This window comes from Sciurus vulgaris, assembly GCF_902686455.1.
Source record: "Sciurus vulgaris genome assembly, chromosome: 7".
In the NCBI taxonomy this organism is placed as follows: domain Eukaryota; kingdom Metazoa; phylum Chordata; class Mammalia; order Rodentia; family Sciuridae; genus Sciurus; species Sciurus vulgaris.
In genome coordinates, this window is record NC_136467.1 from 113,198,613 (window position 1) to 113,215,820 (window position 17,208).

Here is a 17,208-nt window from a genome sequence, read left to right on the forward strand (position 1 = left end):
TATACAGTCCTCTTCAGCTGTCATCATAGTACTGATGGGATTGGTGTACTTTTCTTGTGGCATGTGGATGTTCATATGCAGTGTGGCACTGGTAGGTTTAAAGGACTTGTGAGGGAAATACATCACTTAAACTAGCCTTTTCTGAGGAAAGATAATTTAACCACTTGAATCGTCTTTAGAGGTTACAAAATAAAGTGGGAAAATTGATTGGAAAGTGCTTTATTATTTGCAAATATATAGATAGACATAGATATAGATATATATAGTTAACACCAACACTCAGTTGTTGCCAATGAGAGCATTAGCAAGACCACTATTAGTTAAACTTCTATTTTGGTTTGAAGTCACGGCTTTGTCACTTCCTTGGGTCTAAGTAGGAGTGACCATTCTTGAAAAGATTGTTTTTGAAGGCTTTATCTGTGCATGATTATACCCCACTAGAAAGGAAGATTTAGTGTGTTCATGATACATCCTCACACTTAGAACACTGGCTTGTTATAGGTTCTTTATAAATGCTTTTGAGTTAATGAACAAATGAATAAACATTTATAAGCCAGGGAGGCATTTCCAAAGCTGTCACCCTGGGTTCCTCAAGAGTCCCAGAATTAGAGGAGGACATCCCCAGACCCAGATGCACATTGAGTTTTTCTGCAGAGGGAAGAATTGATACATCTTAGTGTTTTTTAGTGGTACAGGGATACTGTTATGATTAATGAAGAAAACATGATTGAAGGCTTTTTTGATCATTGCTGTATTTCACTGCATAATCATTGTGGATTTTAAGCCAAGTTTGGGGGGGGCTTGGATTTGGGTTTTGGAGGGTTTTTGTTTTGTTTTTGCAAAAAAAAAAAAAAAAAAAAAAAATGAGGTGTGATCATTATGTGAAACTTTTTTTAAAGTTGTGCTGGTATTACTTGAAAATCATTCAGTAATGAACTGTTTTGGGTTCTACATTAGGATACATGGAATACCTGTGAATATGTTAAGAATCAAATAGTCAAATTGATGCACATTTCTTCATGACAGTTTAGCAAATATTTTTCTAATCTGAAAAAAAAATTAGTTATTGATTTGTGTATTACAATTGAAATATACTTGAGAAAATTTACTAAATTTTGTGAAGTATGGTCTTAAAAAATTTAATCTTCCATGTTCGAAGTTTCTACACCACTATCATTGGCTTTGTTATCTGATGTGGTCCTCAGCGCCACTCACGTAAGGTATATTTACTGTTAGTACTGCAGCTCTCTAAACAACCAATAAGTTAGCTTTTGGCAATATATTGACAATGTGCATATTCTGGGCTTGCAGGTCACAAGAAAAAAATGTGCATCCATATGCTCGTGGTGAAGACATTGCTGCTCTGTTTGCCTTCTTAAGTGGCCTGTGGATAAATTATACCATGTGACAATTATGTAGTGAAAGGTTGTAAACCAATCTTTGGACTGAAAAAACAAGGTACAATGATTATACAGTGGAAATATGGTACATATTTTCTCAATCATTGGCTCCCAGAAGTACTACTACTACTCCCACATGTCCTTAACATTTAGTTTATATTTCCTCATACACAAATTTTTTCACCATAATATGTTTTCTAATATTCCTTCATACATTATAAAGATGGAATATAGTAAGTTTCTCTTTGTTTCTTAGATAAACATTGAAGCAAAAGGATTGCGTTGTGAAGTCCATTATCAGGAACTTCACTTTTAAAATACCACAGGACTTTTCCTTTAGAGTATTGACTTGATATCTTTTCTTGTACTTTCATACAGTGTCTTAAGTGAAAAGGCCACAGTCTTGAGGAGATCATCTCAAGTTTTCCCCTTCTAGGTTTATCATTTAGGAAAGCATTTCTAAAAGTACACTTTGGGGCCAGTCTTTGTTTCAAGTAACAGTGGTACTCCTGTACTTGCTGTAAAAGCCAGAAAAGGAAAATTTCCTGGCTGAGTGGAAGCAGAACCAATCTCATTTTGACCATGTCAACCCAAAAAGCAGCTGATTCTGCTTCCTATGCTGATTCAGGTTTTTGAAGACTTCAGCAGTGGCCCTAGATTCCAGGCTATCTGGATTAAAACTAAATGACTTTTTTCATAATACACAAATCTATACTCAGCGCAAATAGTATAAGTAAGTGGGTTACCATCTGTATTAGTTTTCTAGGACTGTTGTAACGAAATATCACAAATTAGATGGGTTAGAACAACAAAAATTTATTGTCCCACAGTTCCAAAGGCCACAAGTCTGAAATCAAGATGTCAGCAGGTTTGGTTCCTTCTAAGGGTTCTGTTTCATGTCTTCCCTTTTGGTGATTACTGGCAATTCTTAGTATTGCCTGGTTTGTAATGAAATCATTCCAGTCTCTGCCTGTATCTTTACATGACATTTTTCTGTCTCCTATTAAAAGGACACCAGTCGTTAGACCGGGATCCAGCCTACATCTTAATCTGGTTACATTTGCAAAGACCTATTTCCAAATAAGATAGCATTCAGAAGCTCTGGAGATTAGGACTTAATATCTTTCTGGAGAATATCTACAACACCATCTGATTACCGTTACATTGCTTACAAATAAAATTAGCACCAGTATAAGATCCATTATTATGATGAAACAAATCATAAAAAAGAAAGATATCAATAGTAACCATTAAAGTGGTAGGTGAACAAATTTGGCATCATTACCTTTGTTATCAATAAATATTTTCAATATCTTTGAAAAATATAAATTACAGCCTACCTCTAGAATAATAAAATAATGGCATATCTCCTCTCTTCCTGCTCATTTATAGTGGGAGTTGTCTTGTGTTCAGAAGTAGGATTGATTGAGGGCAAAACCAAGGGTAGTCTGAGAGTTGGTCTTTGGTATCATTCATCTTACTTTTCTGCCCCCGGCACAGAGAACTCTCAGATGAACTAACGATTTGAGACTCCAGATTAGAGATTTTGGAAACTTGTCACTAAAGCACCAGGTCTCCCAAGTTCCTTCTGCCCTTGAATATCAGGATTCTGCCATACTTTACCTGGATAACCCACCCATGTTCCTAGGGCAAGGTCAGTGATTCACAACTGTCTTCGATAGATTTTGTTATACATTGTTATAAGTGAATTTCAAATAATACTTCACCATAACTGCAGACACCTTCCACTTAATACAGCCTTGCACTTTATCAAATATTTTCATCTGTATTATCATATCCAAACTCCAGATTTCTCCAGTTAGATTTCAACATCATGTTTTAAGATATTATAACCTTACTTGACTTTCTTTCATTAAAAGTTTGACTCTTTAATATCATCATATAATTATGTTTATATGAAGAATTGGAAAGAAGACAGAGTCTCCATATTTCAGCCTGGGTGGCTAAATGACTTATAATAGAGAATGCATGAAAATGGACTAGATTGAATAAATTAGCAAAATCACAAAAGGAAACCACTATAGGAAATAGTTTTACACATGTAATTGCTGAAATCCTCTAGTGAATGTGTCAATCTGTACTAACTAAATAAATTTGTTTATAGACATGTTCTCTATTAGCTTCCACTCTTTCACAGTCCTTTGCCAAACAAAATCCCACCAGAAGTAGGATGTTCACACCCGAGTAGGAGTTTCTTGAATAAATATTTTTACTATATGGAGACCAAAACCACTTTTACAAATTTTAGACTTTGATTGAAATACTATATTATTTCTTTATTTTTTTTTTCCCCTCCCATCTTTTCTCTTGGCAACTACTCCATGAGCTTCCCTCCTCTCACCTCCCACAGTTCTGGTGAGCAAGAGGCTGACTGCATGCACAGGAGGCAGTCGGTCCTGAGAATAGTGGGACCAGTCTACCTAATCACTGCCACCACCAAATGAACTGGAGAGGCAGAGAAAGGTCCATTCGCAAAATAGCTTTCCTTCTCTCCTAAAACCTAGTTGAAATGATTCATTGAATAATTTTAAGTATAGAGAATATACATCCTGAGGCTGTATTTTATAGAATGCCTATTTATATTTCATTTGAGTGCCACATAAATAGAACACATAAAGGTAGAATTCATTCACCAGCCCTCAAGAAGTCATGGTAAGAGTTGTTGAAGTATAACAGACCCATTCTTTTGTAAGGACAACTCTGATTTCAACTTTTGCCAGCTGGTTTGGAAGAAGAGTATCAACTGACTTCCTAATTCTCTAGAATTGATACTTAATTCAGCATAGGGCTACTAAAACTCTATTTTGTTTTGGCCATTAACTCTGAAAATCGAATGTCTGTAAAGTATTTTTAATTGTGATAACATCTACTAATAGTGAAACTAAGAGTATTTCTTTTTGACATACTAAACCTAAACCTTCTCACTGTTTTTGAGAGAGAATGTGACCAGTGAACAGTTTATTTGGACAATAATGTGACAGGGATCTAGGCTGGTGCCTGATCCTAATTGCTGTGATCCCAAATGCTCCCTTTTTAGAATTAATTAAAACAATACCCAATAAAATTAGTACTTTACTATATAAACAATGTATCTGACTTGGGATGGCTTCATACCTCAGTATAGTTGAGTTTTTTTATATTTTTCTTAGTGCATGGTACCTATATGTAACAGTGTGGTTCATTTTGACGTAATCACACATGCATGAAATATAATTTGTTCCATTTCAGTCTCCTGTGCCTCCTGCCTCCTCTTTCCCTCTCGTCTCCCCACCTCCTTATTCTCTTTCCTCTGCTAATATGATGACTGTTCAAATTAATCTTTCACGCCAGAGGAGAAACTTGTTAGGTTATTTACAACACTTTGGAGGTAAATTTTCATAATAACTATGGTAGATTGTAAAGTTCCATGGCAAATTCCATTAATACAACTTTGTTTTAGAAATGCAAGTGTATAATATGTACGAGATAAAAGAATATGTTCATTGTGCCTCATGAATACCTAACTCTAGAATAAAGAGTCACACAGGCGTGGAAGAGGCATACCTTTCCATAGTCAGTCCATAAATGTTCAATTTTCAAATAAATGCCAAGAGGGAATATTCTAATTTAATATAAAGAATTCCTTTCAGGCCCTAAAGCAGTGATTTCAAAGAATGGGTTGTGATATTAACTACTGTCTCCTGATGGATCTGTCATAATTTTTAGTATTCATTGTCTCATTCTTAAGAACCTTAATTATAATTTATTTACTATTCAATAAAATTGGTTTCACCCATTGACAAACAGCTATTGCTATATGTGTTCCTATTCCTTATGTTGTCATTTTTGGATGAAGCAAAGGCTATTGAGGCAGTATTTATCTTTTTGTCTCATATCATTGTTTAAGACCTTGAAAATTCACTTGAGTAACATGACTTCAAGACCAGTATTATTAACAAAAAAAGAGACAATTTATCTACTATAAACTTCATTATAATTTTCAGTAACAGTATTAGACCCCAAAATGTTTAGACACAACAAAAAATTTGATAGTGATATTTTAGATGACCTGAATACTCTCTTGCAAACAAGGCAGTTGGCTTCGCTGATGTGTAAGTTTTCAATCCTGGAAGATTTTAAAAAGCCCAGAAATGCTCCCAGTGAAAACTGAGATGTAAAATCAGAATAACTGTTTTCTTTGCATCATTGTTACTGATTGGATTATCAAAATCACTCATTTTTTTGTCCCCTTAACAATTGCTGCTAATGGTTATCTTTCAAAATGATGTGTGGCCTAAACTCTATTTTTAGGAACTGAGACTAACCCAGCTCCAGCTCTTATAATGAACGCATTAGAATTTCTCATTATTTTTCAGGAAAAACTAAGCTATCCTCTAATCAAATTTACTCATTCTTAAAATGATTTTTAAGCAAATGTGTTTTGCTAGCACATACCAATTAGATTCATTGTGAGACTTTCATACGTGCATTCAGTATATATATCCAGCTACCCTTTTCCATGCTTGCCCTTTACAATCTGGCTTTCTTTCCAGTTCCTAGTAATCACTATTCTACTTTCAGGTCAACCTTTTTAGTTTCTGCATATGAGAAACAACATGTGGTACTTATCTGTGTCTGACTTACTTTGCTTAACATGTTGTCCTTTATATCCATCCATTTTGCCACAAATGACAGGATTTCATATTGTTTATGGCTGAAAAATACTCCATTGTGCATATGTTCCATATTTTATTTATCCATTCATCTGTTGATGGACACCTAGGCTGATTTCACATCTTAGCTATTTTGTATAGTGCCACAGTAATAAACATGAGCATGCAGGTATCTCTTTGGTATACTGATGTTGTTTCCTTTGAATATATACCTAGCATTGGAATTGCTGGATCATATAGTAATTCTATTTCAAGTTTGTTGAGGAACTTCTATAGTGGCTGTATGTTATGGTTTGAATGTGAGTGAGGAAAAATGAATGGGTGATAAGAGTCTTAACCCAGTCAGTGAATTAATCCCCTGATAGGGGTTAACTAAGTGGTAACTGAAGTGGTAGGTGTGGCTGGAGGAGGTGGGAATTGGGGCATGGCTTTGGGTATATATTTTTATCTGGAGAGTGGAATCTTTCTGCTTCTTGATCACCATGTGAGCTGCTTCCCTCTGCTACACTCTTCTGCCATGATGTCCTGCCTCACCTTGAGCCCCAAGAAATTTGAGCCTGCTGTCTACGGATGGACACCTCTGAAACCATCCATGAGGCCCTGAATAAACCTTTTCTCCTCTACATTTGTGCTGGTCAGGTCTTTTAGTTGCAGCAGCAAAAAAGCTGACTAAAACACTATACTAATTTACATTCCCACCAATAGTGTGTAAGAGTTTCTTTTTCTCCACATCCTCTCAGCATCTTTTGGGGGGGTTTTTTGTTTTGTTATGTTTTTGTTTTGGTAAGGCTGTTGGGAGTTTTTGTTTTTGTTTTTATAATATCCGGTCTAAGTGGGGTAAAATGATATCTCAGTGTAGTTTTGATTTGTAGTTCCCTGATAACTAATGATATTGAACGTTTGTTCTTATATTTGTTGGCCATTTGTTTATTTTTAACAAATGTTTTACTTCTTTGAGAAGTATCTGTTCAAATCATTTGTCCAGTTTTAATTGGGTTGTTTTTCTAAGTTTCTTGAGTTCTTTATATTCTTTATATATTGTGGATTAATACCCCTCTGTCAGATGCAGAGTTGGCAAGTCTTTTTTCCCATTCCATGGGTTGTGTCCTCCTCTGTTGTTTTCTTTGTTGTGCAGAAGTTTTTTAATTTGATCTGATCCCATTTGTCAATTTTTGCTTTTGTTTCCTGAGTTTTGGGGTTCCTGTCCAGAGAATACCAGTATCTTGAAGTATTTCTCTTATGTTTTCTTTTAGTAATTTCAGTGTCTGGTCTCATATAAAGGTCTTTGATGCATTTTGAGTTGATTTTTGTACAGGGTGAGAGAGAGAGTTTATTTCTATCTTCTTCATGTGGCTACCCTAATTTCCGGGCACCATTTGTTGAAGAGGCTGTCCTTTCTCCTGTGTGTTTTGCCAAAAACAAAAAATCTTTGTCAAGAATCTGTTGGCTGTAGATGCATGAGTTTATTTCCCAGTTCTCCATTCTGTTCCACTTGTCTGTGTATGTTTTTTTTTTAATTTATTTATTTTGATTCATTCTACACAAATGTGGTATAACTGTTGTTTCTCTGGTTGTGCACAAAGTAGAGACACACAATTTGTGTAATCATACATGTACATAGAGTAATGATGTTTGTCTCATTCTGTTATTTTTCCTTCCCTGCACCCCCTCCTCACCCCTTTTTCCTCTATACAATCCATCCTTCCTCCATTCTTGCCTCCCTCCCACTTCCTGTTATGTATCATCATCTGCTTATCAGAGAGATCATTCAGCCTTTGATTTTTTGGGATTGGCTTATCTCATTTAGCATGATATTTTCCAACTCCATCCATTTACCTGCAAATGCCACAATTTTATTCTTCTTTATGACTAATATTCCATTGTGTATATATACCACAGTTTCTTTATCCATTCATCAATTGAAGGACATCTAGGGTGGTTCCACGATCTAGATATTGTGAATTGGAACAGCTATGAACATTGATGTGGCTGTATCACTGTAGTAGACTGATTTTTAAGTCCTTTGTATAGACTGAGGAGTGGGATAGCTGGTTCAAATGGTGGTTTCATTCCAAGCTTTCTAAGGAATCTCCACCCTGCTTTCCAGAGTGGCTGCACTAATTTGCAGCCCCACCAGCAATGTATGAGTGTACCTTTCTCCCCACATCCTCGCCAACACCTATTGTTGCTTGTATTCTTGATAATCGCAATTCTAATTGGGGTGAGATGAAATCTTAGGGTACTTTTGATTTGCATTTCTCTTATTACTAGAGATGTTGAACATTTTTTCATATATCTGTTGATTGCTTGTACATCTTCTTCTGTGAAGTGTCTGTTCATTTCCTTAGCCCATTTGTTGATTGGATTGTTTGTATTCTTGGTGTAGAGTTTTTTGAGTTCTTTATATATTCTGGAAATTAGCGCTCTATCTGAAGTATGAGTGGCAAAGATATTCTCCCACTCTGTAGGCTCTCTCTTCACATTATTGATGGTTTCCTTTGCTGAGAGAAAGCTTTTTAGTTAGAATCTATCCCAGTTGTTGATTCTTGCTTTTATTTCTTGTGCTATGGGAGTCCTGTTAAGGAAGTCTGATGCTAAGCCAACAAGTAGAAGATTTAGACCTACTTTTTCTTCTATAAGATGTAGGGTCTCTGATCTGATTCCGAGGTCCTTGATCCATTTTGAGTTGAGTTTTGTGCAGGGTGAGAGATAGGGATTTAGTTTCATTCTGTTACATATGGATTTCCAGTTTTCCCAGCACCATTTGTTGAACAGGCTATCTTTTCTCCATTGCATATTTTTGGCACCTTTGTCTAGTATGAGAAAATTGTATTTATTTGGGTTTGTGTCCGTGTCCTCTATTCTGTACCATTGATCTACCTGTCTATTTTGGTACCAATACCATGCCGTTTTTGTTACTATTGCTTTGTAATAGAGCTGAAGATCTGGTATTGCGATATCCCCTGCTTCACTCTTTCTACTGAGGATTGCTTTAGCTCTTCTGGGTTTCTTATTCTTCCAGATGAATTTCATAATTGCTTGCTCTATTTCTGTAAGGTACATCATTGGGATTTTAATTGGAATTGCATTGAATCTGTATAGCACTTTTGGTAGTATGGCCATTTTGACAATATTAATTCTTCCTATCCCATGAACATGGGAGATCTTTCCATCTTCTAAAGTTTTCTTTAATTTCTTTCTTTAGTGTTCTGTAGTTCTCATTGTAGAGGTCTTTCACCTCTTTTGTGAGATTGATTCCCAAGTATTTTATTTTTTTTGATGCTATTGTGAATGGGGTAGTTTTCCTAATTTCTCTTTCTGAAGATTCATCACTTATGTATAAAAATGCATGTGATTTATGAGCATTGATCTTGTAACCTGCTACTTTACTGAATTCACTTATGAGTTCTAAGAGTTTTCTGGTGGAATTTCCAGGTTCCTCTAAATATATAATCATGTCATCAGCAAACAGGGATAGTTTGAGTTCCTCTTTTCCAATTCGGATCCCTTTAATTTCTTTGGTTTGTCTAATTGATCTGGCTAGAGTCTCAAGAACAGTGTTGAATAGAAGTGGTGAAAGAGGGCATCCCTGCCTTGTTCCCATTTTTAGGGGGAATGCTTTCAGTTTTTCACCATTTAGAATGATATTGGCCATGGGCTTAGTGTAGATGGCCTTTACAATGTTAAGGATTGATCCCACTACCCAAATTTTCTCTAGTGTTTTGAGCATGAAGGGATGCTGTATTTTATCAAATGCTTTTTCTGCATCTATTGAAATAATCATGTGATTCTTAGCTTTTAGTCTGTTGATATGTTGAATGACATTTATTGATTTCCGAATGTTGAACCAACTTTGCATCCCTGGGATAAAACCCACTTGATCGTGGTGCACTATCTTTTTAATCTATTTTTGTATGTGATTTGCTAAAATTTTGTTGAGAATTTTTGCATCGATGTTCATTAAGGATATTGGTCTGAAATTTTCTTTCCTCGAAGTGTCTCTGTCTGGTTTAGGTATTAGGGTGATATTGGCTTCATAGAATGAGTTTAGGAGGGTTCCCTCCTCTTCTATTTCATGGAATACTTTGAGGAGTATTGGAATGAGCTCTTCTTTAAAGGTTTTGTAGAACTCGGCTCAGAACCCATCTGGTCCTGGACTTTTCTTTGTTGGTAGGCTTTTGATGACCTCTTCTATTTCATTGCTTAAAATTGATTTATTTAAGTTGTGTATGTCCTCCTCGTTCAGTTTAGGTAATTCATATGTCTCTAGAAACTTGTTGATGTCTTCGAGGTTTTCTGTTCTGTTGGAGTATAGATTTTCAAAATAGCTTCTATTTATGTTTTGTATTTCACTCGTGTCTGTTGTGATATTTCCTTGTTCATTCTGAATTTTAGTAATTTGAGTTTTCTCCCTCTTTCTCTTTGTTAGTGTGGCTAAGGGTCTATCAATTTTGTTTATTTTTCCAAAGAACCAACTATTTATTTTGTTAATTTTTCCAATTGTTTCTTTTGTTTCAATTTCGTTGATTTCAGCTCTGATTTTAACTATTTCCTGTCTTCTACTACTTTTGGTGTTGGTCAGCTCTTCTTTTTCTAGGGCTCTGAGCTGTAGTGTTAAGTCGTTTATTTGTTGATTTCTACTTCTTTTGTTGAATGCGCCCAGGAAATAAATCTTCCTCTAAGTACTGCTTTCATAGTGTCCAAGTGGTTTTGATATGATGTGTCTTTGTTCTCGTTTACTTCTAAGAATTTTTTAATTTCCCTCCTGATGTCTTCTTTATCCATTCATCATATAATAGTGTATTATTTAATCTCCAAGTATTGGAGAAGTTTCTGTTTTTTATTCTGTCATTTATTTCTAATTTCAATCCATTATGATCTGATAGAGTACAAGATAGTATCTCTATCTTCTTGTATTTGCTAACAGTAGCTTTGTGGCATAAAACATGGTCTATTTTAGAGAAGGATCCATGTGCTGCTGAGAAGAAAGTGTATTCGTTCTTTGTTGGATGGTATATTCTATATAAGTTGGTTAAGTCTAAATTGTTGATTGTGTTATTGAGATCTGTGGTTTCTTTATTCAATTTTTGTTTGGACGATCTATCCAGCGGTGAGAGAGGTGTGTTAAAGTTACCTAGTATTATTGTGTTGTGGTCTATTTGATTTCTGGAATTGAGAAGGATTTGTTTGACGTACATGGATGAGCCAATGTTCGGGGCATAGATATTTATGATTGTTATGTCTTGCTGATTTATGCTTCCCTTAAGCAGTATGTAATGTCCTTCTTTATCCCTTCTGACTAGTTTTGGCTTGAAGTCCACATTATCTGAAATGAGGATGGATACTCCAGCTTTTTTGCTGTGTCCATGTGCATGGTACGTTTTTTCCCATCCTTTCACCTTTAGTCTATGGGTATCTCTATGAGAGGGTCTCTTGCAGGCAGCATATTGTTGGATTTTTCTTTTTAATCCAATCTGCCAGTCTATGTCTTTTGATTGATGAGTTCAGGCCATTAACATTCAGGGTTATTATTGTGATAAGCTTTGTATTCCCAGTCATATGACTTATTTTTGTTTTTTTGACATGATTTGGTTTCTCCTTTATTTGGCTATTCCTTTAGGCTAGTTCCTCCCATTGCTGATTTGCATCGTTGTTTTTCATCTCTTCCTCATGAAATATTTTGCTGAGAATATTCTGTAATGCCGGCTTTCTTTTTGTAAATTCCTTTAGCTTTTGTTTATCATGGAAGAATCTTATCTCATTGTCAAATCTGAAAGTAAGTTTTGCTGGATATAAGATTCTTGGTTGGCATCCGTTTTCTTTCAGGGCTTGGTAAATGTTGTTCCAGGCCCTTCTAGCTTTTAGGGTCTGGATTGAAAAATCTGCTGATATTCTTATTGGTTTCCCCCTGAATGTAATTTGATTCTTTTCTCTCGTGACCTTTAAACTTCTGTCTTTATTTTGTATGTTAGGTATTTTCATAATGTGCCTTGGTATGGGTCTGTTGTAATTTTGTATATTTGGAGTCCTATAAGCCTCATGTACTTGGTTTTCCATTTCATTCTTCAGATTTGGGAAATTTTCTGATATTATTTCCTTGAATAGATTGTTCATTCCTTTGGTTTGTTTCTCTAAGCCTTCCTCAATCCCAATAATTCTTAAATTTGGCCTCTTCATGATATTCCATAATTCTTGTAGATTCTGTTCATGATTTCTTACCATTTTTCCTGTTTGGTCAACTTTGTTTTCAAGATTAAATATTTTGTCTTCAATATCTGAGGTTCTGTCTTCCAGGTGTTCTATCCTATTGGTTATGCTTTCTATGGAGTTTTTAACTTGGTTTATTGTTTCCTTCATTTCAAGGATTTCTGTTTGGTTTTTCTTCAATATCTCTTAACTCTTTATTGAAATGATCTCTTGCTTCCCGTATTTGCTCCTTTAACTGTTGATTGGTGCGATCATTTAATGCCTGCATTTGCTCTTTCATCTCCCCGTTTGCTTCTCTGATTGTTTTAATTATGTCCATTCTGAGCTCCCTTTCTGACATTTCTTCTGCTGTGCTGTCATTGGGTTTTATTGATATAGTATCTAGGTTTGTTTGGGACATTTTCTTCCCTTGTTTTCTCATATTGGTCAGATGTCAGTGGGACTTTGTGATATTGCAGAATTCTTCTGTTGGTTTATAGTGTCCCTGTAGATTTCCAGTGTCTCACCTTCCTGCCTTCAGTATCCTGAAGTCTTGGAGTAACTTGATAATGCAGTGCTTCCAAGGAAAGCTGCCCCTAGCCGGCTACTGGTTCCAGGACTTGGAGCTGGCTCTGTGTGGAAAGGCTCTCACTGGGGGGCCTGCTCCGAGAAGCTAGCCTGGAAAGGCGCTTCCCGCCGGAGGGGGCCGGGCTGCGGGCTGCTTGTGGAAGTCCCTGGCTGCCCTGTCCTGGTCCCTGAAGTAACCTGCGGGCAGGAACTGGCCGCCCTGGTTCAGGGACTTGACGCTTGGTTCTGTGCAGAAAGGCTCTCACTGGGGGGCCTGCTCCGAGATGCCGGAGAATCTGGCCCTGTGGGAGAAGCCCACCGCCGAAGTTCACAGAGCTGCCTGGGGAAGACTCTAGCTTCCCTACTGTACTCTAATAAGCCACCTGAATCCGGGCCTGCCACCCAGGCAGCGCTTCACCGGGTGGGGGAGACTCACCCCGTGGCTCTGTTTTAGTCCGAGTCTCTCAGTGCCTCCCCTTCTTGAATCCTGGGTTCTGGAGCAACTGGAGATGCAGTCACCCTCTAGTCTGCCATCTTGGATCGCCCCGTGGAAACTATATATGTGTTTAAAATGATGTTAAGCATCTTTATTTTGATTGTGATATAAAGTAGTATATAAGTAGTATTGGCATTAAACTTATTAACTATAGATGTATTTAAGCACATATAATATCATGGAAAGAATAATGTATACATAGAAATGGTATACTTTTAGTCTTATAAAATTGCTAAAGATAACATTTATTAAAAAAACATTTTTTCTAAATTACAATGTGGTTTGTATTGACCACTTAATTATTTTGCTTAACAAGATCAGTTAAAAAAAACTTATTAAAACATCTCTCATAACTTGAAATGACTTGGGCAATTAGAAGTGATAATTTTTAATAACTAAATTTAATTCAATTATTTTTGTATTCAGAATGCCAAAACAATAAAATTCTTGGTAATAACCCAAGAATTTATAAATGCCCAGTGTTAGTATTCTTTAATGAAATAAGAATCTGACAGAGAGAGAAGAGCAGGCATAAAATGACAAGTTCCTCAGAATTTATGGGTTCCAGGTTACTTGGAATAGACAGTTAAGGCTATGTCTCCCCCCACCCCCACCTCTCTGCCAGCCAGAGAGGAACTCCTACTTATGAGGCTGGGCTCCCTCACTGTTCTTAAATGAAGGCTGTGCTGTCTGATGAATAGCCCTCCATGATTTTCACAGGGTATTTATAACGTGGGAGAAGTTCACAGAATGAAATATGTTTGTTGAGAGTTTTGCATGTTACAGTGCTATACATCATATGGTTCAATTTAGGTTCTCTGAAATATCAGAGTTACATTGAAATTATCAAAAGGGAAAAAGTCACATGGCAATGTTACAAACAAGATGCGCCTATTTGTATTTATGTTTGCTAATGAAATTCAGTCATGATTCCTACTTTGATTTTAAGAGTTTTAGACCACCATTCTGCTTTATTCATTATAATTAAATCTCGTGCCCACACGCAGACACAGAGCAACAAAGACAAGGAGCACATTTTATCTTTTAAAAAGTTATTGCCTGGCTTTGATATGAAGCTCCGGAGCCTCAAAGATTTATAGTATAAAAGCAAAACAATATGTCTTTAAGGGTATGGTCATCCCTCAGGCAAGTGGAGGAACTAGAAGAAGGCTTGGACACAGAGGACAGACTTGACTTTGGGTGTGTGGGGGCTGTGGAATTTGAGACAGCTAACCCAATCTTGGTCTAATCTCCTGTTTTGCTACCAGAAGAGAGGAAGAACAGGCCAATTAAAAAACACTACTAAATTTTACTGTGAAATTGGGAGTGAGTGGGATAGAAAAGGGGTCTAATTTAGTTGACTCATCAAAGAGCATTTATACATGAAATGTAGAAAAGTACCTACCTTTCCAGCCCCAGCTCAACCAAGTATTCCAGTAAGCCAAACATTTCATCAGGGCCAGTGAAAGCCTTTTGCTCCCAGTTTACTCTGCTGCCCCTTCGCCATCCTTCCCAGCAGAGCAGAGCCAGGGCTACAGAAGTTCTGCCCTTGTGCTCACCTTCTTCTCTCCTGTGCAGTGGAGAAGAGCATTTGGGAAATCTCCAGGCCTTTGGTAACCAGGGCAGCTCCTGTGGTCCAAAAATCATCCAAAATGCAGAATCTGTCCTACACTTAAATTAAGAACTAATGGTGGCTTGGGAGAGGGTGACTGTATGCTCCAAATCTTTTTATTGTCCCTATTACTGCAGGATTTAATCCAAATTGGCCAGCTCTGAACAGATCCAGGCAGGCCACATTATTTGCTCAACCCTAAATCAGACACTGAACACAGCCTTAGTGGGACTTCACTGGAACCACATGGAATGTCACCCCCTTGAATGTACTAAAGATGCTTACATTTCCCACAGAACCTTTCAGCCAGCTTTATCTTAATTATTTTGATATTTTATCCATTTACCAAAATTATTATTTTGAGCACTAAGGGAAATGAATTGATTCTCCATGGATTGCTAATCATGTAGCAGAAGAGCCAGAAGCAGAACAAAAAGCTTCTAACTACTCAGCTGAACTGGTTGGGACATCATTTAAGTCCCCACCCCATTCGCTGGTCCCTTCACCTTGTTCTGCTCCCAAGGGCTCTTAATCTCAAAAAACAATTTCTTTCCTTACCTGTTTTCCTCATTAAGGCCAGAAAAGCTAAAATACATTGCTCTGGGTAGAATCAGAACCACCCATAAAGAGCCCTAGGCTAACTCAGAAATCCTGTACTCTTCCTGCATCACCATGGATGGATGGGTCACCATCTCTGGGCATTAGGTTTTTCATCTCTTTAATTAATCATTGGGCTAGAAAAATTAACAAAAATAGTTTTTAATTCCAAAGTTCTAGTGTGTCTTGACTCTAGAAGCTAGCAAAGGGTTTATTCAGCTTGGTATAGCAAGCTTAGTTTCCAGATTTCTTTTTCTATGGTATTAATAAACATGTAGTGGCAGGCAGGCAGGCTGAGCTACTTACAGTGACATCTCACCATCTGAGAAGGAGAAATACAAGTAGTCTACACATGGCCTGAAAGTAAGAAAGATGAGGGATCCAGGTAACCTATCTGTTATCTGGGAAAAAGCCGTAATGTAAAACCCTCAATTTTTTTCTCTTCTGCATTAAGTTCATTAGATGTCAACATTAGGATGTTCATTAAGAAATATTTTTTATTGCATAATCATGACATGTTCTGAAAGCATACCATTTATTGGCAATACTGTTTTTTGGTCCTCTTAATGGTATAATGCATCCATTCTACCACCTTCTCAGCCTTCAGTATGCATCCAGATAACCTGGGATGCTTCAAACATATTCCAAAACCTAAACTTGGAACACCAATTGACTTTGAAGAGCTGATGTATCTATTTTTTTAAAGCTTTCCAAGTGATCTGGACATGGTGTTCTGAATGCTATTCTTATAAGAACTAGTTTAGAATCCCTCCAAACCAAAGATGATTTAGATTCAGGGCCTATCTCTGCACTCTGAAGTATTATGCCAGGATGATCTAGTTTGAATTTGAAGTAATATTTTAATTTACCCTTTAAATGAAGTTTAACAAGAATTGAGTTTGCTAGGACTGGGAGAATATATGTGAGTGATGATGTAGGTGGAGCACACTTCTGGGAGGGGAGACGATTGTTTTGTTTTAATGTAAGATAGTGTGGCATAATGAAAACAATATAGGCCCTGGAATTTATATCCTAAATCTACCTCTCATTAATCATGCCACTTTAAAAAAAAGAATATGTGACCTTTCAACTTGTTGTGGCTCAAGTTAGATATACACATGAAAGTACTTCGTAAAATCAATTTTGAGAAATATATAAATCTCATGCCCTTTTAAAATGTGTAAGATAAATATTGTGATTAACCTTTAAGCAAAAAAGCAAACAAAAAGGCTACTTTATTTTCTTCCTCTTTTTCTCCCTAAAAAATGACTTCTCAGCTACCTTTTACTGGGGTAGTTAAAACATTGTTGTTAAATTGGAAGCATTAAGCCAGGGATAGTCTTAGTTATCTTAGTATCCTTTGCAACTCCAAACACACACAGTGGTTTACACAGTATAGTAGGAGCTCAATAAAGATTTGCTAAAGTCAGATTACACAAATTTATAGGAATTCAGATAATAGTACCCTTATTCCACTTCTTAGGCTTTTGAAAAATGAAATATTTATAAAGGAATTTGGGACCTGCTACAATGAAAGTTGTTATAGTTTAGATATGAGGTGTCCCCTAGAAGCTCATGTGTGAGACAACACCAGAACATTCAGAGGTGAAAAAATTGGGTTATGAGAGACTTAACCTAATCAGTGTATTAATTCTCTGATAGGGATTAACTTTGTGG

At 36.5% G+C, this 17,208-nt stretch overlaps 1 protein-coding gene across 8 annotated transcripts in view; it reads left to right on the top strand.

The window, feature by feature from the left end:
- The window catches only part of SUPT3H (SPT3 homolog, SAGA and STAGA complex component), a 499,594-nt gene that overhangs the window by 446,657 nt on the left and 35,729 nt on the right, over nt 1-17,208 (top strand). The window contains exon 12 of one of the 8 annotated variants that reach the window (XM_079147702.1): nt 1,312-1,593. The exons of the other annotated variants lie outside the window; for them this stretch is intronic. Coding sequence (XP_079003828.1) covers nt 1,312-1,350 — 39 coding nt within the window. The 3' untranslated portion in view covers nt 1,351-1,593. Of the gene's footprint in view, nt 1-1,311; nt 1,594-17,208 lie in introns of those variants that run through there. 8 annotated transcript variants of the gene reach the window in all.